General features: G+C 44.2%; 1 protein-coding gene across 3 annotated transcripts in view; it reads left to right on the plus strand.

The window, feature by feature from the left end:
- TBCK (TBC1 domain containing kinase) overlaps positions 1-22919 on the plus strand; it is a 733906-nt gene that overhangs the window by 174496 nt on the left and 536491 nt on the right. For all 3 annotated transcript variants that reach the window (XM_063919248.1, XM_063919252.1, XM_063919243.1), the window contains exons 15-18: positions 1276-1374; positions 1809-1871; positions 12334-12460; positions 16500-16550. In XM_063919248.1, coding sequence (XP_063775318.1) covers positions 1276-1374; positions 1809-1871; positions 12334-12460; positions 16500-16550 — 340 coding nt within the window. The remainder of the gene's footprint in view (positions 1-1275; positions 1375-1808; positions 1872-12333; positions 12461-16499; positions 16551-22919) is intronic.

Here is a 22919-nt window from a genome sequence, read left to right on the forward strand (position 1 = left end):
CATTTAGGGTATTTTGGAGTTGCTGAATTCAAAATGAAAGTAGTTTTTCTAATTGGCTCTAGTTCTTAAGATAATGGATACCCTCAGTTAATGGGGAACTTAGCCATAATACGTGCATATGGGAATCTACCGGAACATTCTAGAAGGTGAGACGCTATCGTTTTAGAACACAGGTTCTCAAACTCGGTCCTCAGGTCCCCACACGGTTCATGTTTTGCAGGTCACCTGTAGATTTTTAAAATGTCACAGTTGGTGATACACAGTGCAGCTGTTGGGTGACATGGAAAACGTGAACCGTGTGGGGTCCTGATGATCGAATTTGAGAACCACTGCTCTAGAATAATCTCTCTCTGAATATAAGTGATTGCCACTGACAGTTGGCAGTTGAGCAGTTTGCGTTGTCTATTGTGGTGTTCTTGTTTCTTATCCGTGTAGCTCGAAAATTAGAACTAATCTAGTAAAACCGATATCATGTTCAGCATCGGCACCACAACGTTACCCGAAAATGTCTTCAATTGGCACTAAAATGAGTGTTGTTTGTTATTATATATTGAGTTTGATTTTTCATGGACCACACATTTTAATGGAAAAAAGGCTATTTTTATGTATAACTTAAAGGGGTGTGGATATGTTAGATAGAATAGACTTAGGTCGACAGTGTCTAGATTGACCACTATTGGTCGACAGTAAGTAGGTGACATGGTTTCTAGGTCGACAGGGACTCTAGGTCGACTTCAATAAAAGTCGACATCAATTTTTTACTTTTTTTGGTGTCTTATTCTTCGTAGAGTGACTGGGAACCCCAATTAGTGCACCGTGTACGCTCGCCGTGCTTCGCTGCGCTCGGCACAGGTTACCATTCCCAGTTGTAGTACACGTGGATGGTAAAGCATTAAAAAAGTAAACAAAACGAAAAAATAAAAGTGAAAAACTCATGTCGACCTTTTGTCATGTCGACCTAGAAACCACGTCGACCTACTTACTGTCGACCAATAGTGGTCGACCTAGACACTGTCGACCTAAGTCTTGTCGACCTAGAGACCGGATCCCAACTTTAAGACAGGTTCCTCTTTAGTTTTCTTCAGTTGCACAACTGTTGCCCCTAGCATCTGGCAATGCGTCTTCCTTATAGTTTGTACATGTTTGCATATTGGGGTATTGTTATTTGTGCTTATGAATAGTTTGATTTCTTAGCATATTGATGTTATTGGCAGACTGTACTTTATGTGACACATTTGATCTATTGTAAGAAATGCTATGTTTTGTGTGTTTAAGGCTTATCCGTACAAGAAAAATCTAATTTGGAAAGAAGCCAGAGTGGACATCCCTCCCCTTCTGAGAGGTTTAACTTGGGCAGCTCTTCTGGGTGTGGAGGTGAGAGCTAAATGATAATTGCTTTTTACAATAGGTATAAATTGCATTTTCTAGTTAAGTCTGCACAGATTATATGTCCCTGCTTGCAGCAAGACTTAATATGACCGTCCGTGGTGGACAGGAAATGCCATCATTTTAATTGCGGATCTTCACTTATAAAAGATTTGGCTCGGGCTGTGCTACATATTAATTAATCCAGCATTGCTCATAGTGTTTTTCCAGGAAGCCACAAAGTGGAAATTCAGATGCATGTCAGGCACTTTACTGAGATAATTTCTCTTGGGGCCCAAACAATGGGCCCTCAGCATATATATAATGTCACACGCAGCATTTAAACCCTCTGGTGTAAGGAGTCTCCTATGAATCAGTGATTCCTGAAATAGGCTGAATTATTTTGCAGTTCTAAGCTTACCTTTCATTTGAACTTTTTCAAGGGCGCAATCCAAGAAAAATATGACGCTACAGATAAAGATACACCTATACCTACAGACCGTCAGGTAATTTTATTACTTCTGTCCATTATAATTTTGTACTTATATATTTGTTGTAGAAGTGTCACTGCATTCATTCTAATGAAACCAAGGAGCTCACAAAACAATTTCTCTCTACATTTACTTCTTGAACCAGGGATTCTTCTCTTTTTCTAATCTGGTATCAAGATTAAGCTTGATGGCTACAAATTAAGTGTAATAATTTTTAATTAAATATAGCTGTTAGGAAACCAGGCACTTGTTCCAAATTATATTAAAATACAATTAATAATTAGTTTTATATTTTGATGATAGTCTTACAGAAATTTTAACAACTTAAAAAAAATATTTTAGCTGATTTAGAATAAAGGTGCATAACCTGTGCCCCCATAAACTGTTTTTAGGTCTCCTGACTGTTCATGGTATAGTACACTTCATACCTTACGGTTTCTTTTTGAGGGTTCTAAATCAATGCAACATGGACAGTTGGTAACCAATAGCAATGGCAGCTGAACACTATATCTCATCATCAGTGTTTTCTTGTAATGCGCCATAGATTTGCAGCGCCATTAAAACAGATGTGTCGACATACGCCTATCCTCAGATCGCACCATATAGCCCTGTTTAGCGCACCACAGCCTTTTGTACCAGAACACTAATCCTAAATACGAAGACACAAAGTTGAGGAAAAAGTTAACAGTCCAGTTTAAACAGGCAAATTACAGATCCAATAGGAATGACCCATGCCATACATTGTTAAGCTTAATCTACGACTTGATACCAATCCCTTTGTGACAATAAAACAAATCCTAAGTACATAGTACACTATTTGCAATTTCTGAAATTGAGAAAAAAGTAGCAAAGCTGAGGAAAAAGCATGCAGAACAGGAATTGCACTAGAGGTCAAGTGCCATATGGCACAAAAGAGATAGGTGTATAAGGACACATCTATTGTACAGATATGGCATACAAGGGAAATAGTTTCCGAAGGCATGGATGTTAGGAACGAATAACATGCATGCCATCTTATCGTGGGACAGTGAACAGACAGTAGGCTGGTAAAGCTGCAAAGAAGGATGGACACATGTTTAGGAGACACTAGCAAGATTCAGGGGAGAGTAGGAAGGGTACTCTGAAAAAGAGGAGGGGGCAGCAGTGCTGGGTGGAAGGGTAGTTAGAATGTTGGAAGAGTTTTTAAACCAGGTGCCTGGGGGGGAGGGTTTAGCTAGAAACTATGGGTCATGCAGTGAGAATAGTGAGGCTGGAGGTAGGGAACAAAATGGGGTGGAGAAGGAAGGAGGGAAAGAGCAGCTGGCAAGGGTATTAACATGGGTACTAACAAGGGTATTGCCAAAACACTAACGACAATTATGGGTCATCATTACTGCATATAGAAAATGATGTCCCTATCACTAGGGGAAATACTTTTCTTAATTGTATGTATATAAACGCTAGAAGCCTTGTAGGTAAAAAGGGGGAACTAGAAGTCCTTGCCGCAAGCAAACAGTATGATATTATAGGCATTACTGAAACTTGTTGGGACAAATTTCATGATTGGACAGTCAATCTGTAGGGTTATACGCTGTTCAGGAGAGAGAGAATAAATACAGGGTGGAGGGGTATGTCTTTATGTAAAGCTGTTTTTAAAATCTGATATACGGGAAGATATTCGCGAGGGGACTGAAAATACTGTTGAGACGTTATGGGTAGAAATTGCATGTAGGGGAAAGGGAACAAAAAAGATAGTATTGGGGCTATGCTACAAGCCACCTGGTATTACTGTGTCTGATGAGGAAATGTTACTCAAGCAAACTGAAAAAGCAGCAGGAGTAGGAGATGTAATAGTGATGGGAGATTTTAACTATCCGGAGATAAATTGGACAAATGATTCATGTGATACTGCTAGGGGTTATATGTTTTTAAACACACTAAAATAGGATTTTGATAACCTAACGGTAAATCCTTTTCTCCTAGTCCGTAGAGGATGCTGGGGACGACCTCAAGACTATGGGGTATAGACGGGATCCGCAGGAGACATGGGCACTCTAAAGACTTTTCATTGGGTGTGAACTGGCTCCTCCCTCTATGCCCCTCCTCCAGACCTCAGTTGTAGGAACTGTGCCCAGGGAGACTGACATTTCGAGGAAAGGAATTACTTAACTAGTGGTGAGATATCTACCAACTCACACCCTCAACCATGCCGCACACATGGCATTCAACATAACACACACCAACAGGCATGAACTAATTGCAGCAACATGCTGAAACCAAGATAACACAACTTGTGTAACTGTAATAACTAAACTGCAGGTAAAGTACGCACTGGGACGGGCGCCCAGCATCCTCTACGGACTAGGAGAAAAGGATTTACCGGTAGGTTATCAAAATCCTATTTTCTCATACGTCCTAGAGGATGCTGGTGACGACATCAAGACCATGGGGTCTATACCAAAGCTCCAGTACGGGCGGGAGAGTGCGGATGACCCTGCAGCACCGATTGACCAAACTTTAGGTCCTCATCGGCCAAGGTGTCAAACTTGTATGATTTTGCAAATGTGTTTGACGCTGACCAAGTAGCTGCTCGGCAAAGTTGTAATGCCGAGACCCCCCGGGCAGCCGCCCAGGAGGAGCCCACCTTCCTAGTAGAATGGGCCTTCACCGACATCGGTGAAAGAGCTTGCTGAATCGTACCTCTGATCCAGCGCGCAATAGTCTGCTTGGAATCAGGACACCCAATCTTGTTGGGAGCATACAGGACAAACAAAACCTCTGTTTTCCGTATTCGAGTTGTTCTAGCGACATAAATCTTCAAAGCTCTAACCACATCTAGAGATTTTGACTCAGCAAACGTGTCAGTAGCAACTGGCACCACAATAGATTGGTTTATGTGGAAAGAGGAAACCACCTTTGGTAGAAAATGTTGACGAGTTCTCAACTCTGCCCTATCTTCATTGAAGATCAGGTAAGGGCTCTTGTGGAACAAGGCCCCCAATTCAGACACCCGCCTTGCGGGTGCCAACGCCAAAAGCATCACCACTTTCCAAGTGAGAAACTTCAACTCTAATTCTTGTAGAGGCTCAAACCAACCCGATTGAAGGAACTGCAACACCACATTAAGGTCCCATGGTGCCACTGGAGGCCCAAATGGAGGCTGGATGTGCAGAACCCCTTTCACGAACATCTGAACTTCTGAAAAGGAGGCCAATTGTTTTTGAAAGAAAACTTATAAGGCCGAAATCTGGACCTTGATTGACCCCAGTCTAAGGCCCGCATCCACACCAGCCTGCAGAAAATGGAGAAAACGTCCCAACTCAAACTCTTCCGTAGGAGCCTTCTTGGATTCACACCAAGACACATATTTTCTCCAAATACGGTGGTAATGTTTAGATGTTACTCCTTTCCTCGCCTGAATAAGAGTGGGGATGACTTCCTTGGGAATACCTTTTCGGGCTAGGATCCAACGCTCAACAGCCATGCCGTCAAACGTAGCCGCGGTAAGTCTTGATACACGGCCCCTGCTGTAGTAGGTCCTCTCGAGGAGGAAGAGGCAGAGGATCTTCTATGAGCAACTCCTGACGATCTGGTTACCAAGCCCTCCTTGGCCAGTCTGGGGCAATGAAGATTGCTCAAACTCTTGTTCTTATTATTATTTTGAGGACTTTTGGAATCAGTGGAAGTGGAGGGAAAACATATACCGACCGAAACACCCACTGGGTCACCAGTGTATCCACTGCTATTGCTTGAGGGTCTCTCGACCTGGAACAATATCTCTGAAGCTTCTTGTTTAGACGAGATGTCATCATGTCTACTTGAGGAACTCCCCAAAGACTCGTCACCTCTGCGAATACTTCTTGGTGGAGGCCCCACTCTCCTGGATGGAGATCGTGTCTGCTGAGGAAGTCTTCTTCCCAGTTGTCCACTCCCGGAATGAAAATTGCTGACAGAGCTCTAACATGTCTTTCTGCCCAGAGGAGAATCCTTGTCACCTCTGCCATTGCCGCTCTGCTTTTCGTTCCGCCTTGCCTGTTTATGTACGCAACTGCTGTTACATTGTCTGACTGGATCTGCACGGGATCTTGAAGAAGATGTACCGCTTGTAGAAGGCCATTGTAAATGGCTCTCAATTCCAGAACGTTTATGTGAAGGCAGGCTTCCTGACTTGACCATTTTCCTTGGAAGCTTTCCCCCTGTGTGACAGCTCTCCAGCCTCGGAGACTTGCCTCCGTGGTTATTAGGACCCAGTCGTGAATCCCAAACCTGCATCCCTCTAGTAGGTGAGAACTGTGAAGCCACCACAGGAGCAAAATCCTGGCTTTGGGGGACAGGATTATTTTCCGGTGTATGTGTAGGTGGCATCCGGACCACTTGTCCAACAGGTCCCACTGGAATACTCTGGCATGAAATAGGCCAAACTGAATGGCCCCGTAAGCTGCTGCCATTTTCCCCAACAACCGAATGCATTGATGGATCAACACGCTTGTTGGTTTCAATATTTGTTTGACCATTTTCTGGATTTCCAGAGCCTTTTCCACTGGAAGAAATACTTTCTGTACTTCTGTGTCCAGAATCATCCCTAAAAAGGACAATCTTGTCATCGGTTCCAACTGCGACTTTGGAAAATTCATGATCCAACCGTGGTGTTGGAGTATTGACAGGGAGAGTGCGATGTTCTGCACCAACTGATCCCTGGATCTCGCTTTTATCAGGAGATCGTCCAGATAAGGAATTATATTGACTCCTTTTTAATGAAGGAGGACCATCGTCTCCGCTATCACCTTGGTGAATACCCTCGGTGCCGTGGAGAGTCCGAACGGCAACGTCTGAATCTGGTAATGGCAATCCTGTACTGCGAATCTCAGATAAGCTTGGTGAGGAGGATAAATGGGAACATGCAAGTAAGCATCTTTTATGTCTACTGACACCATGAAATCCCCCTCTTCCTGACTGGAAATCACTACCCTCAGGGATTCCATCTTGAACTTGAACCTTTTCAGGTAGAGATTCAGATTTTTAGGTTTAAAATCGGTCTGACCGAGCCGTCCGGCTTCGGAACTACGAAGAGGCTTGAATAAAAAAACCTTCGCCTTACTGTGCCAAGGGTACCAGGACAATGACCTGATCCTGACATAATTTTTGAATTGCCGTTGTTACTGCCTCTCTTCCCGGAAGAGAAGCTGGCAAGGTCGATTTGGGTGGACGTCTTGAAACTCTAGTTTGTACCCATGGGAGACTATTTGTAAGACCCATTGGTCCAGGCCAGATTGAATCCAGATTTGGCTGAAAAGTTTCAGACGTGCTCTCACCCGAGCGGACTCCCGCAAGGGAGCCCCAGCGTTATGCTTCAGATTTGGCAGAAGCAGGGGTGGACTTCTGCTCCTGCGATCCAGGAGACGCTGCGGATTTCTTTCCTTTTCCCCTTCCCCTACCTGCAAAAAAAAGGGGAGACCTTTGGCCTTTTTGTATTTGTTGGGCCGAAAGGACTGTATGTGAGAGTGATGTGTCTTTTTCGCCGGTGTAGGAGCATAAGACAAGAATGTCGACTTACCTGCGGTAGCCGCCGAGACTAACGCATCCAGCCCATCACCAAACAAGGCCTCACCTTTATACGGGAGAGCCTCCATATTTTATTTTGGAATCTACATCAGCATTCCACTGGCGAATCCACAACGCCCTCCAAGCCGATACTGCCATGGTAGCGGTTCTTGATCCCAAGAAACCAATATATTTCATGGATTCTAGTACGTACGCAGCAGCGTCTTTGATATGACCTAACGTTAGGAGTATCTCGTCTCCATCTATTGTGTCAATGTCTAATGACAAGTTTTCTGACCACTTTTCAATAGCACTACTCACCCACTCACAGACAATGGTAGGCCTGAGTAGTGTCCCATTGGCCACATCAATAAATCGCCTCACTCACTTGCGGTCTGTGGGCTCCTTAAGTGAAGCCATTCCAGGCGCAGGGAGAAACACCTTTTCTCTTTTATGACAGGGCCCTGTCTAAAATGCGGGGGGACTCCCAACTTTTTTGAAAAAAGGTAAGCTGCCTGAATTCCTTTTGGGAATCTAAAATTTCTTTTCAGGTTAAATCAGACCTGAGGTGGAGGGAAAATTACATTACTTCTTTACTAAAGTAAACCCTCTCCTTGTGGTAAAAGAGGGGGCTTCGTAACTTCTAACACCTCCTTTATAGCTAAAACATGTTTTGAATGCTTTTTTGCTAACTTAGGACCTATTCCCTTGGAATCATTAGAGACAAAATTAGTCCTAAAAATAATACAGCGTAGGAGACCACAAATAGGTTGAACTCGATGGACAAATTGTCTTTTTTCAAGCTCAGAAACTATGTTACTATGTTAGTCTGGTGACAGGAGGATAGATTTGGCCTGATTAGTGGGGAAGAAGGAAGATGAGGGACTGTAATGATGGTCTGTAAAGAGAAGATTTGTGAGTAAGCCTGAGAGTCATATTGATGGAGAGGAGAAGGGTTATGGTCTTGTTGGGTAGGGTATAAAAGTTAGGGTCTGGCAAGTACAGAAGATGAAGGCTGGAGGTATTGGTCAGTGGAGGAAAAGTTTTAAATAGATGTTGTTATCGTAATAGCTGGTACGTACTGCATGTGGTGAGATGTGCTGAAGGGGTGAAGTTTGTGGAAGGTATAAGAACCTGAGCAGATGGGGGAAATAGAATGGTGTCCTCGGTTGAGGCTGGCGTTATCTGCAGCCATGATGGGGCAGTGAAGAGTGTGAAAGAGAAACAAAAGGAGATAAGGGTCAGAGTGTATTGGGTGTGAGGGAGAGGGACGGCAGGCAGTAGAGTATAGCATTTCAGTGTAAAGGATTAATAGCTAGTAGTGAGAGATTGGTTGAAAGTAAATTGCTGGATACGGTAAAAGAGGGTGTACATGTAGGTGTAGTAATAGAGGTGGAGGTCATTGCAGGAGGACTGCTAGGTGGGAGGGAGGGTAGTTGCAATAAACAAGGAATGGAAGTAGAGAAGTTGAAACAATTAAAGGGGCAGAAAAAGACAAGGAACTGGAAATAGAATCAGTAGAATAGATGAGTAATTGCATAAAAAAATGCGAAGAGTAATGAGAAACCCACAAAGAAGTATAAAGCTAGACATGCTGTATTAATCTGCAGCACATAATAATAATAATAATAATAATATTAGGATTTTTGGTCGCTTTCCGTTGAATCATTTTCTCTTAAGCAAGAAAAATGTGAAAATCTGTGCAACAAACAGAAAAAACATTGTTCAAGTAAATCCGCAGAGTCACATCATCCCGATCCCAGGATGTCGCTGAAGAAACAGAACAACAAGTATTTGGTGTAAGTGGAAAACCAAAACAACGCTCGGCAGTAACGTAGAAACCATACGGAGAACCACACTATTGTCCCGGAAGACGAGGAAAGGCAGCTTACAGATTCAAGCCCCTTAGAAGGACACACGTCGAGGTGAGGAAAAGGCATATTGATCACAGGGTCGACCCTAATTAGGTTGACAGTCATTAGGTTGACATGATGAAAAGTTGACTGGTCAAAAAGTCGATACTGGAAAATGGCGACATGACAAATGGTCAACACACAAAAGGTCAGCACATTTTTTCGGTGATTTTACCAACCTAGCACATGGAACCCCAATTAGCATAACAGGCAGGTTACTATTCCCAGTCGTAGTCCACGTGGATGGTAAAGTATAAAAAAAAAATATATATGAATCCCCCCCCCAAAAAAAAAAACCAACAACAACCACACAGCTGTGTCACCCATATGTGGGTCAACCATTTGCACCTGTCAACCATGAGCACTGTTGGCTTTTTACATGTCGACCTAATGACCATGTCAACATTTTGTCCATGTCCACCTATTGCATGTCGACCATTAGTGGTCGACCTATTGACTGTCAACCTAATTAAGGTTGAACTATCATCCGGATACCAAGGAAAAGTCATAAGGAAGAACCGCTTTCAAGTAGCTAACTGAAGCTCCACTGACTATACTGGCTCAAAAGGTACCTGTTGAGAGCCAATAGCCGATAGGACCAGCAGACCAAAATGTGGTTGAATACACACTATGCCCTGTAAAAATGGTGGGAACCTCTAGAAGAGGGGCCACATGTTACTGGAAATAAATTGACAGGCCTGAAATCTGCCCTGTCAAAAGACGAAGCTTAATGATATTAATGGAAGGCCAAGAAACGAGACAAGCGAAGCCTGAAGGTGTGACCTGTGTACTGTTCAACTCACAATATGTTAAGTTACAAAAGTCTGTGGTAAGTGCAAAGTGAAAATGGGATACGGTCGTTAGGTCGACACAACTTAGGTCGACAGTCATTAGGTCGACAACTGAAGGTCGACACGCATTAGGTCGCCAGGGGTAATTAGGTAGACACGTACTAGGTCGACAGGTCTAAAGGTCGACATGAGTTGTTTTTTTTTAAAATTGTTCTATTTTTGGACTTTTTCATACTTTGCGATCCACGTGGACTGCAATTGGGAACGTTAACCCGATGCATGGCAAGCGGATACGGTGCACTAATTGGGGTTTCCCGTCACTTTACGAAGAAAACAACACACAAAAAAAAGTCAAAAAATCCATGTCGACCTTTTGACCTGTTGACCTAGTACATGTCGACCTAATGACCATGTCGACCTATTGCCACTGTCTACCTAATGCATGTCAACCTTCAGTGGTTGACCTAATGACTGTCGACCTAAGTTGAGTCGACCCAACGACCCATACCCATGAAAACTGGGTTCTGGCTTGAATGATGGTACGAACTACCGGGAGAAAGACCGTTAGCTTTAAAACTTGGTTTAAAAAACCAGGCTATTAATGCCAATTGAAGAAAGTCCTTGTGTAGAAACGGACCTCATTGTAGCAAGTCTAGTAGAAGTGGAAAACGCCACTCGGGACCTACAGACATTTTGAGAATGTCGTCATACTACAACCTGTGTGGATAATTTGGGGCCACTACAATCACCGTCACCTGGTGGACTCTCATGTGCTTGATTAGCCGAGGCAACATTTGTGTTGCTATACAGTCAGGCATCCACTGCGAAAGCCAGCTGCATCCTGGATCTTGCGCAAAAGTGTGGAGTATTGAAGTTGTATCGCAAGGCCTTGATAAAGAATTCAAGGGGGTCGAAACATGTTGGTGGAGGAGTGTTAGGAGATGCTACTAGAGCGTTTGACGAAATTTGGGATTGCTGACAGTTAGTGCTTTGTGGCTTAGTGTCTCACACTTAAATGTTAGGAGTCCATTTCACCTGTTTATTAATGCCACAAATGTTTTTATGCCTGCACTTTTTGTTCATTAAAGTAGTATTACACTATGTTTTCCTTTTTCTCAGTTGTCCTGAATGTGTTTCTGGGGGGATCACGATTTAAAGGCAAAGAGGTTTATATATAAATAAACCGGTTTAAGTGAATATTGCTACTGAAGGTACAGATGCATCGCAGGCAGGGGCGCTGCGCCTCGGCACTCCGAGCGTGCAGACACGCTGCCATTCACTTTGAATGGGGCGCATGCGCATCTACGGTACATCTCGCCGGGTGCATCTAGTCACAGACGGAGCTGCGATTAGTGAGGCTCCATCTGTATCTGGCATAAAAGAAGCAAGAAAAAACTATTTATGTGTATATGGTTCATTTTATTATTGGGTGTTGATACGACCCCTTGGCGCCAGTACTTCTATTGTTACGCATTTCCATACTCTTAGTTCCTTCTAACAGGGAACTTAGAAGTTACAGGCAGCCTATTCCTAAATTTTAGTTTTTATTTACTTTATTACAAAGAGTGCGGAAGGAGAGTAATTGTGTGAGATATATATGTGTATATATATATATATATATATATATATAAAAATATAAATTACAACAAAAATAAAAACTAGCTATCTACAGTAAGAGCTGCATAAAACATGCCCTAATTCATGAGGCACCTAAAGAGGACTGGAATAACAGGGATCCAGGGGGAGGAGTTTGAGTTTAAATCTACATGTTAACATTAAGTGCCAAACTCCAGCCCCAGTCTGCAGTCCATTTTCCAGTGTCACCCAGCCTTGCTGCAAGAGAGAATAATAATAATACAGATCCTAGGTTGTACCAGAACAGCAAAGCTAAGACACAGGGCAGCAGAACAGGAGCACATCTAATACATATAATAATAATAATAATAATAATAATAATAATAATAATAATAATAGTGCAGTGAGGAATAACAATACAGTAGCCTAGCTAACACCTTTGGCAGTAGATTACAGAATGTAGTAAGCAGGAAAAAGCAGAATATCATATCGTATATGCATAATATTTAGTGGACCTTTAACCTATTATAGTAAACTTAGAAAACATTAATATACTATGTAGTGCTGGTTTTTGTTTTTCTTTATTCTAACAAATACACGTTATTGCTTTATATATGGTTATTCCATGTTGCCTTTTGTGCCTGAGATGAGGATTTCTTTATATTGAATGATCTGCAGATTGAAGTCGATATCCCACGCTGCCATCAGTATGATGAGCTGCTGTCGTCGCCTGAGGGACATGCAAAGTTTCGAAGGGTGCTGAAAGCTTGGGTGGTATCACATCCAAACTTGGTGTATTGGCAAGGTAAGGAGTGCACAATGCAAAAGAGTCTGTCAGAAGGATGTTTAAATCTAGATGGTAACTATTAACACTGATGCCAGTTTATCTGGAAGTAGTGCTTGTCAGAAGTTGGGTTATAATCTGCTCTCCACTCCGCAGCTAGACTTATCTTCCTCACCCGCCACTCCACATCTGCCACTCCCCTTCGACAAAACCTACACTGATTCCCATTCCACCACAGAATCCTCTTCAAACTCCTCACCCTCAAATACAAGGCCCTCTCTAATTCCACTCCAACCTCAGCTCCCTACATACTCCCGCCCGCCCACTCCAGTCGGCCGTTGACCGTCGTCTCTCGTCCACCCTGGTCACTACATCCCATGCGTGAATCCAAGATTTTGCCTGTGCTGCCCCTCTTCACTGGTACAAGCTCCCTTGCTCTATCAGACTTTCCTCGACCTTGCAAAGCTTCAAACGGGCACTAAAAACTCAACTGTTCATCAAAGCATACCCTTCCGCATAACCCAGTCTTGAGGCCGCTCTCCCATCCTCTGCCTCGCTAACTGACACCAGGCCACCTTCCGCTTGCTTCTACCTCATGTCACTTGTCTCCCTCTCCCCCTAGATTGTAAGCTCCTTGGAGAAGGGCCCTCTTCCCTCCTGTTCTCACAGCCCTCTACTCTTGCACTTCAGTTATAGCTCTCTCCTACTCAGTGACTGTCTGTACCAGCATTCCCTGCTTGTGACTGTTCATCTCTTCCAATGGCTGCCTGCCCCCAGTAGTATGCAGATTACTTATTTGCTTCCTTACATCTCAGCTGTATTGTGTATGGAGAACTGTGGTGCTAATGGTTACCTGTGCTCTGTGATGTTAAGTTCTGTTTACCCTTTATTGTTCTAATGTATGTTGTATGTACCGGGCTGCAAAACACTTGTGGCGTCTTATAAATAAATTGTAATAATAATAATTAGAATCTGAATTAATTAATAAACAGGTGAATTATTATTTACTTAAGCCTACTTTTAATGAAATGGAAATGGTTACATTTTACAGTATGGGCATCTGTATTTTAAGCAAAAACATTTAAATATATTAACTCTGATCTCAATCTTTGATCTCCAGTTATGGGAAACATGCCTATTCCCAGCAATATATTACATTTTAATGCAGGATTAGTACAGGTCACGGGAATGACATGGCTCATTTAGACATACTGCTTAACTGCACACTAACCCCATCTATAAAGCTGTTCCATATTGTTGCCAGTTTAATGGATTTATTGAGAAACTCATTTGTATAAAAATGTGTACAGAAAGCTGTTATGTACATTCTGCAACATTGTCTGCTACAAACAACAGTTAAATGGGTAATATGAATCTTCAGCATTGTTCCAGCTGGTATTCCAGTTAGGACCTTCTTTCTGTGGACTAAAAATTCCTGCACACCTCTCTCTGCATCACACACTGCACCATTCCCTTTCTTAGCTGTAGATCAAAGTACTTTACTTTCTTACCTGACACATTTTAGAAATAGAGTGTGGTGTATGATGACAGAGGGAAAGTGTATACTGGACCTCCAAGAACTACCCACCACTGCCAGCTGTGTAGTAACAGGTTTTCTGTGTCCAACAAAAAGGTCTTGACCCAAAGATGGAACATAAAAACATTTAACGTTAACACCTCTTTCCCCCAATGTCCTAGGTCTTCCTAGGATGTAAGTGCTTACGAGCAGGACTATCTAAACTCATGGATTTCTTTCTACCACTGCATCTGTTTCTCGAGTCTATGGCATACTTCCTGTAGGTGCTACTATAGGTGTGTACACATGGTGCGATTTTTCTTACGATTTTCACTATATAGTCAAAATCGTAACAAAAGATAGTGCATATCGCACCGTGTGTATAGTCCTTGCGATGCCGATGCACGGCCCCGGGATCGGCATCGCAAGGAATAATAGACTGTGCAGGCAACCCAACACTGACTGAAGCGGCAGGGCCATCCTCCAGCCCAGTCGAATAGTCAGTGTAGGGCTTATGGCGCATTGTGCCGTGTGTACACACCATATCACTGATGCAGTGTTCTACAGTTGCAACAAAAAGTATGAGAATCTTTTGGAATTTCCTGGATTTGTGCATAAATTGGTCATAAAATGTGTTCTGATCTTCATCTAAGTCACAACAATAGACAATCACAGACTGCTGAGACTAATACCACACAAACAATTATATGTTCTCATGTTTTTATTGAACACACCATGTAAACATTCACAGTGCAGGGTGGACAAAGTATGTGAACCCTTGGATTTAATAACTGGTTGACCCTTCCTTGGCAGCAATAACCTCAACCAAACATTTCTTATAGTTGCATATCAGACCTGCACAAAGGTCAGGGAATTTTGGACCATTCCTCTTTACAAAACTGTTTCAGTTCAGCAATATTCTTGGGTTGTCTGGTGTGAATCGCTCTCTTGAGGTCATGCCACAGCATCTCAATCGGGTTGAGGTCAGGACTCTGACTGGGCCACTCCAGAAGGCGTATTTTTTTTCTGTTGTTGATCTACTTCTGTGCTTTTGGTCGTTGTCCTGTTGCATCACCCATCTTCTGTTGAGCTTCAATTGGTGGACAGATGGCCCCAAGTTCTCCTGCAAAATGTCTTGATAAACTTGGGAATTCATTTTTCCGTCGAATATAGCAATCTGTCCAGGCCCTGAGGCAGCACAGCAGCCCCAAACCATGATGCCCCCTCCACCATACTTCACAGTTGGGAAGAGGTTTTGATGTTGGTGTGCCTTTTTTTCTCCACACATAGTGTTGTGTGTTCCTTCCAAACAACTCAACTTTGGTTTCATCTGTCCACAGAATATTTTGCCAGTAGTGCTGTGGAACATTCAGGTGCTCTTTTGCAAACTTTAAACATGCAGCAATGTTTTTTTTTTGGAGAGCAGTGGCTTCCTCCGTGGTATCCTCTCATGAACTGCATTCTTGTTCAGTGTTTTACATATGGTAGATTTGTCAACAGAGATGTTAGCATGTGCCAGAGATTTCTGTAAGTCTTTAGCTGACACTCTAGGATTCTTCTTCACCTCATTGAGCATTCTGCTCTGTGCTCTTGCAGTCATCTTTACTACAGTTAAGCACCGTTGCTACTCTCGCTAGGAGTGAGCATCCTGCCAACTCCTAGCGAGAGTAGCAACAGTGCTGAACTTTCTCCATTTATAGACAATTTGTCTTACCGTGGACTGATGAACATCAAGGCTTTTAGAGATACTTTTGTAACCATTTCCAGCTTTATGCAAGTCAACAATTCTTAATCGTAGGTCTTCTGAGAGTTCTTTTCTGTGAGGCATGGTTCACATCAGGCAATGCTTCTTGAGAATTGCAAACTCAAAACTGGTGTGTGTTTTATATAGGGCAGGGCAGCTTTAACCAACACCTCCAATCTCGTCTCATTGATTAGACTCCAGGTTGGCTGACTCCTGACTCAAATTAGCTCTTGCAGAAGTCATTAGCCTAGGGGTTCACATACTTTTTCCACCCTGCACTGTGAATGTTTACATGGTGTGTTCAATAAAAACATGAGAACATTTAATTGTTTGTGTGGTATTAGTTTCAGCAGACTGTGTTTGTCTATTGTTGTGACTTAGATGAAGATCAGAAAACATTTTATGACCAATTTATGCACAAATCCAGGAAATTCCAAAGGGTTCACATACTTTTTCTTGCAACTGTATTTATTCTTTGTCAATTTGTTGTTGACTGTTCATTGTATCAGTTTGTATTGTCTAATAATGTATTACTTGTTGCCTGTGCATTGTTTAGTACTGTTCAATGTCTTCTCTATTTAAGCTCTATAAAAAGGGCTGAAAACCATTTATGACATTTCCAGGTAACGGATAAGAGATCCTACATGTGTGTGTGTGTGTGTGTGTGTGTGTGTGTGTGTTACCGGATCTCATTAGATCAACTGATACTAACTTTCAGAACTTTTATAACTGATTGCTAATTCAGAACACAGTGAACATACAAATAATGCTCTTTAATGTGTGTATTTTTATGTTGTTAGGCTTGGATTCATTGTGTGCTCCCTTCCTTTACTTGGATTTTAACAATGAAGGTAAGTGTCTATTACTTTTAAAGGATCACTAAATTAAAACTGTAAAGTGGTTTATTTAAAATAGCTATTACAGGTTGAGTATCCCTTATCCAAAATGCTTGGGACCAGAGGTATTTTGGATATCGGATTTTTCCGTATTTTGGAATAATTGCATACCATAATTAGATATGATGGTGATGGGACCTAAGTCTAAGCACAGAATGCATTTATGTTACATATACACCTTATACACACAGCCTGAAGGCAATTTTAGCCAATATTTTTTATAACTTTGTGCGTTAAACAAAGTGTGGTCTACAGTCACACAATTCATTTATGTTTCATTTACACCTTATACACAGCCTGAAGGTAATTTAATACAATATTTTTAATAACTTTGTGTATTAAACAAAGTTTGTGTACATTGAACCATCAAAAAACAAAGGTTTCACTATCTCACTCTCACTCAAAAAAGTCTATATTTCGGAATATTCCGTATTTCGGAATATTTGGATATGGGATACTCAACCTGTACTGACATTAAGATATATGTAAAAGTTTCAGGAACGTAATAGCATTTAAGATATTTGTGACCATGTTTTCATAAACACTAGCCTAATTTATCCTCTTTTTTTTTTCTTTTTTCTAAAGGATGATCATAGAGAACACAAACTTTCAATTGTTTCATTACAACAAGAGCAATTAAAAATGTAAAATATCCTAAGTTCTGTCAAAGTATGGAAACTTTTACATATGCAATGCAATCAGCGGACACTTTATTATGTACCCCTTTCTGATATTGGGGAGGTCCCCTATTTTCCCCAAAGCATCATAAATTCTTCATGGCATAGCTTCAGTCATGTTCTGAAAGCCTTAGAGATTCTTCTCCATAGTGACACAACACAGCACAGTTGCCGCATATTTGTCTGTTACACATTCATGCTGCGAATTTCCCTTACGCCACATACCAAAGGTGCTGTATTGGATTGAGATCTGGTGACCATGGGAGAAGATTTTGTGCACTGAACTCATTGTCATGTTTATAAAACCAGCTACCATATGTTTTCTCTGACGTCCTAGTGGATGCTGGGAACTCCGTAAGGACCATGGGGAATAGACGGGCTCCGCAGGAGACTGGGCACTCTAAAAGAAAGATTAGGTACTATCTGGTGTGCACTGGCTCCTCCCTCTATGCCCCTCCTCCAGACCTCAGTTAGAATCTGTGCCCGGCCAGAGCTGGATGCACCTAGTGGGCTCTCCTGAGCTTGCTAGAAAAGTAAGTATTTGTTAAGTTTTTTATTTTCAGTGAGATCTGCTGGCAACAGACTCACTGCTACGTGGGACTGAGGGGAGAGAAGCAAACCTACCTGCTTGCAGCTAGCTTGTGCTTCTTAGGCAACTGGACACCATTAGCTCCAGAGTTTTCGAACACAGGGCCTGACCTCGATCGTCCGTTCCCGGAGCCGCGCCGCCATCCCCCTTGCAGTGCCAGAAGACAGAAGAGAGTGAAATCGGCGGCAGAAGACTCCTGTCTTCATTAAGGTAGCGCACAGCACTGCAGCTGTGCGCCATTGCTCCCACAGCACACCACACACTCCGGTCACTGTAGGGTGCAGGGCGCTGGGGGGGGGGGGCGCCCTGGGCAGCAATTATAATACCTTTTGGCATAAAATACACATAATACAGTCAGTTAACTGTATATGTGTAAAACCCCCCGCCATTAAGTTAAAAGAAAACGCGGGACAGAAGCCCGCCGCTGAGGGGGCGGGGCCTTCTTCCTCAGCACACCAGCGCCATTTTCCCTTCACAGCTCCGCTGGAAGCACGCTCCCCAGGCTCTCCCCTGCAGTATCCAGGTACAAGACGGGTAAAAAAGAGAGGGGGGACACATAAATTTAGGCGCAAATCGATACAGAAAGCAGCTATTGAGAAAATCACTTATTAGCAGTGTAAATCCCTGTGTTATATAGCGCTGTGGTGTGTGCTGGCATACTCTCTCTCTGTCTCCCCAAAGGACTTTGTGGGGTCCTGTCCTCAGTCTGAGCATTCCCTGTGTGTGTGCGGTGTGTCGGTACGGCTGTGTCGACATGTTTGATGAGGAGGGTTACGTGGAGGCGGAGCAGGGGCAGATAAATGTGGTGTCGCCCCCGACGGGGCCGACACCTGATTGGATGGATATGTGGAAGGTCTTAACCGACAGTGTCAACTCCTTACATAAAAGGTTCGATGACGCAGCAGCCTTGGGACAGCCGGGGTCTCAGCCCGCGCCTGCCCAGGCGACTCAGAAGCCGTCAGGGGCTCATAAACGCCCGCTAGCTCTGATGGTAGACACAGATGTCGACACGGAGTCTGACTCCAGTGTAGATGAGGATGAGACAAATGTACAGTCTACAAAAGCCATCCGATGCATGATTACTGCAATGAAAGATGTATTGCACATTTCTGACATTAACCCGGTTACCACCAAGAGGGGTATTATGTTTGGGGAGAAAAAGCAGCCAGTGACTTTTCCCCCATCTGATGAATTAAATGATTTGTGTGAAGAAGCGTGGAGTTCCCCTGATAAGAAACTAGTGATTTCTAAGAGGTTACTGATGGCGTACCCTTTCCCGCCAACGGATAGGTTACGTTGGGAAACATCCCCTAGGGTGGACAAGGCGCTAACACGCTTATCAAAAAGGGTGGCACTGCCGTCTCAGGATACGGCCGCCATAAAGGATCCTGCGGATAGAAAGCAGGAAGCTATCCTGAAGTCTGTGTATACACACTCTGGTACTCTACTGAGACCTGCTATTGCTTCAGCCTGGATGTGTAGTGCTGCAGCAGCATGGACTGATACCCTGTCAGACAACATTGATTCCCTCGACAGGGATACTGTTTTGCTAACCATTGAACATATAAAAGACGTCGTCTTATATATGCGGGATGCACAGAGGGACATTTGCCTGCTAGCATCTAGAATTAATGCAATGTCCATTTCTGCCAGGAGAGTATTATGGACTCGGCAGTGGACAGGTGATGCTGATTCTAAAAAACACATGGAGGTTTTGCCTTATAAGGGTGAGGAATTGTTTGGGGACGGTCTCTCGGACCTCGTATCCACAGCAACTGCTGGGAAGTCGATTTTTTTACCTCAGGTTCCCTCACAGCCTAAGAAAGCACCGTATTATCAAATGCAGTCCTTTCGGCCTCAGAAAGGCAAGCGGGTCAGAGGAGCATCCTTTCTGGCCAGAGGCAGGGGTAGAGGAAGGAAGCTGCACCAGGCAGCCAGTTCCCAGGAACAAAAATCCTCCCCTGCTTCCACTAAGTCCACCGCATGACGCTGGGGCTCCACAGGCGGAGCCAGGTGCGGTGGGGGCGCGTCTCCGAAACTTCAGCAACCAGTGGGTTCGCTCACAAGTGGATCTCTGGGCTGTACAAATTGTATCTCAGGGATACAAGCTGGAGTTCAAGGCGACTCCCCCTCGCCGTTACCTCAAATCAGCCTTGCCAGCTGCTCCCAGGGAAAGGGAGGTAGTACTGGCGGCAATTCACAAGCTGTACCTCCAGCAGGTGATAATCAAGGTCCCCCTCCTTCAACAGGGCAGGGGTTACTATTCCACAATGTATGTGGTACCGAAACCGGACGGGTCGGTGAGGCCCATCCTGAATTTAAAATCCTTGAACACTTATATAAAGAAGTTCAAGTTCAAAATGGAATCGCTCAAGGCGGTTATTGCAAGCCTGGAAGAGGGGGATTTTATGGTGTCGCTGGACATCAAGGATGCTTACTTTAATGTCCCCATTTACCCACCTCACCAGGAATACCTCAGGTTTGTGGTACAGGACTGTCATTACCAATTCCAGACGTTGCCGTTTGGTCTCTCCACGGCACCGAGAATATTTACCAAGGTAATGGCCGAAATGATGATACTCCTTCGGAAGAAGGGAGTTATAATTATCCCGTACTTGGACGATCTCCTCATAAAGGCGAGGTCCAGAGAGCAGTTGTTGGTCAGCGTAGCACTCTCTCAGGAAGTGTTGCAACAGCACGGCTGGATTCTGAATAGCCCAAAGTCGCAGCTGATTCCTGCGACGCGTCTGCTTTTCCGGGGCATGATTCTGGACACAGAACAGCAGAAGGTGTTTCTCCCGATGGAGAAAGCCCAGGAATTGTCATCTCTGGTCAGGGACCTCCTGAAACCAAAACAGGTGTCGGTGCATCACTGCATGCGAGTCCTGGGAAAGATGGTGGCTTCTTACGAAGCCATTCCCTTTGGCAGGTTCCATGCAAGGATCTTTCAGTGGGATCTGTTGGACAAATGGTCCGGATCGCATCTTCAGATGCATCAGTTTATCACCCTGTCCCCAAGGGCCAGGGTGTCTCTGCTGTGGTGGCTGCAGAGTGCTCATCTTCTCGAGGGCCGCAGGTTCGGCATACAGGACTGGGTCCTTGTGACCACGGATGCAAGCCTCCGAGGATGGGGGGCAGTCACTCAGGGAAGAAACTTCCAAGGCCAGTGGTCAAGTCTGGAGACTTCACTACACATAAATATACTGGAACTAAGGGCCATTTACAACGCCCTGAGGCAAGCAGAGCCCCTGCTTCAAAACAAACCTGTACTGATTCAGTCAGACAACATCACGGCGGTCGCCCATGTGAACCGCCAGGGCGGCACAAGAAGCAGGATGGCGATGGCAGAAGCCACAAGGATTCTTCGATGGGCGGAGAATTACGTGCTAGCACTGTCAGCAGTGTTCATTCCGGGAGTGGACAACTGGGAAGCAGACTTCCTCAGCAGACACGACCTACACCCGGGAGAGTGGGGACTTTATCAAGAAGTCTTCACACAGATTGTAAATCGCTGGGAACTGCCACATGTGGACATGATGGCGTCCCGCCTCAACAAAAAGCGAAAAAGATATTGCGCCAGGTCAAGGGACCCTCAGGCGATAGCTGTGGACGCACTAGTGACACCGTGGGTGTACCAGTCGGTTTATGTATTCCCTCCTCTTCCTCTCATACCCAAGGTACTGAGGATAGTAAGAAAGAGAGGAGTAAGAACTATACTCATCGTTCCGGATTGGCCAAGAAGAACTTGGTACCCAGAACTACAAGAAATGATCTCAGAGGACCCATGGCCTCTGCCTCTCAGACAGGACCTGTTACAACAGGGGCCCTGTCTGTTCCAAGACTTACCGCTGCTGCGTTTGACGGCATGGCGGTTGAACGCCGGATCCTAGCGGAAAAGGGCATTCCGGATGAAGTTATTCCTACGCTGATAAAGGCTAGGAAAGACGTGACAGCAAAACATTATCACCGTATATGGCGAAAATATGTTGCTTGGTGTGAGGCCAGGAAGGCCCCTACAGAGGAATTCCAGCTGGGTCGATTCCTGCACTTCCTACAGTCAGGAGTGTCTATGGGCTTAAAATTAGGATATATAAAGGTCCAGATTTCGTCCTTATCTATTTTCTTTCAAAAAGAACTGGCTTCACTGCCTGAAGTTCAGACGTTTGTTAAGGGAGTGCTGCATATTCAGCCCCCTTTTGTGCCTCCAGTGGCACCTTGGGATCTTAACGTTGTGTTGGATTTCCTGAAATCACACTGGTTTGAGCCACTTAAGACCGTGGAGCTAAAGTATCTCACGTGGAAGGTGGTCATGCTGTTGGCCTTAGCTTCGGCTAGGCGTGTGTCAGAATTGGCGGCTTTGTCATGTAAAAGCCCATATCTGATCTTCCATATGGACAGGGCGGAATTGAGAACGCGTCCCCAATTTCTCCCAAAGGTGGTATCAGCGTTTCATTTGAACCAACCTATTGTGGTGCTTGCGGCTACTCGGGGCTTGGAGGATTCCAAGTTGCTGGACGTAGTCCGGGCTTTGAAAATTTATGTTTCCAGGACGGCTGGAGTCAGGAAAACTGACTCGCTATTTATCCTGCATGCACCCAACAAGCTGGGTGCTCCTGCTTCAAAGCAAACTATTGCTCGCTGGATCTGTTGCACGATTCAGCAGGCACATTCTGCGGCTGGACTGCTGCATCCTAAATTAGTGAAAGCCAATTCCACAAGGAAGGTGGGCTCTTCTTGGGCGGCTGCCCGAGGGGTCTCGGCTTTACAGCTTTGCCGAGCTGCTACTTGGTCGGGTTCAAACACGTTTGCTAAATTCTACAAGTTTGATACCCTGGCTGAGGAGGACCTTGAGTTTGCTCATTCGGTGCTGCAGAGTCATCCGCACTCTCCCGCCCGTTTGGGAGCTTTGGTATAATCCCCATGGTTCTTACAGAGTTCCCAGCATCCACTAGGACGTCAGAGAAAATAAGAATTTACTCACCGGTAATTCTATTTCTCGTAGTCCGTAGTGGATGCTTGGCGCCCATCCCAAGTGCGGACTCTCTGCAATACATGTAT

Source organism: Pseudophryne corroboree, chromosome 1, assembly GCF_028390025.1.
Source record: "Pseudophryne corroboree isolate aPseCor3 chromosome 1, aPseCor3.hap2, whole genome shotgun sequence".
Lineage (NCBI taxonomy): Eukaryota > Metazoa > Chordata > Amphibia > Anura > Myobatrachidae > Pseudophryne > Pseudophryne corroboree.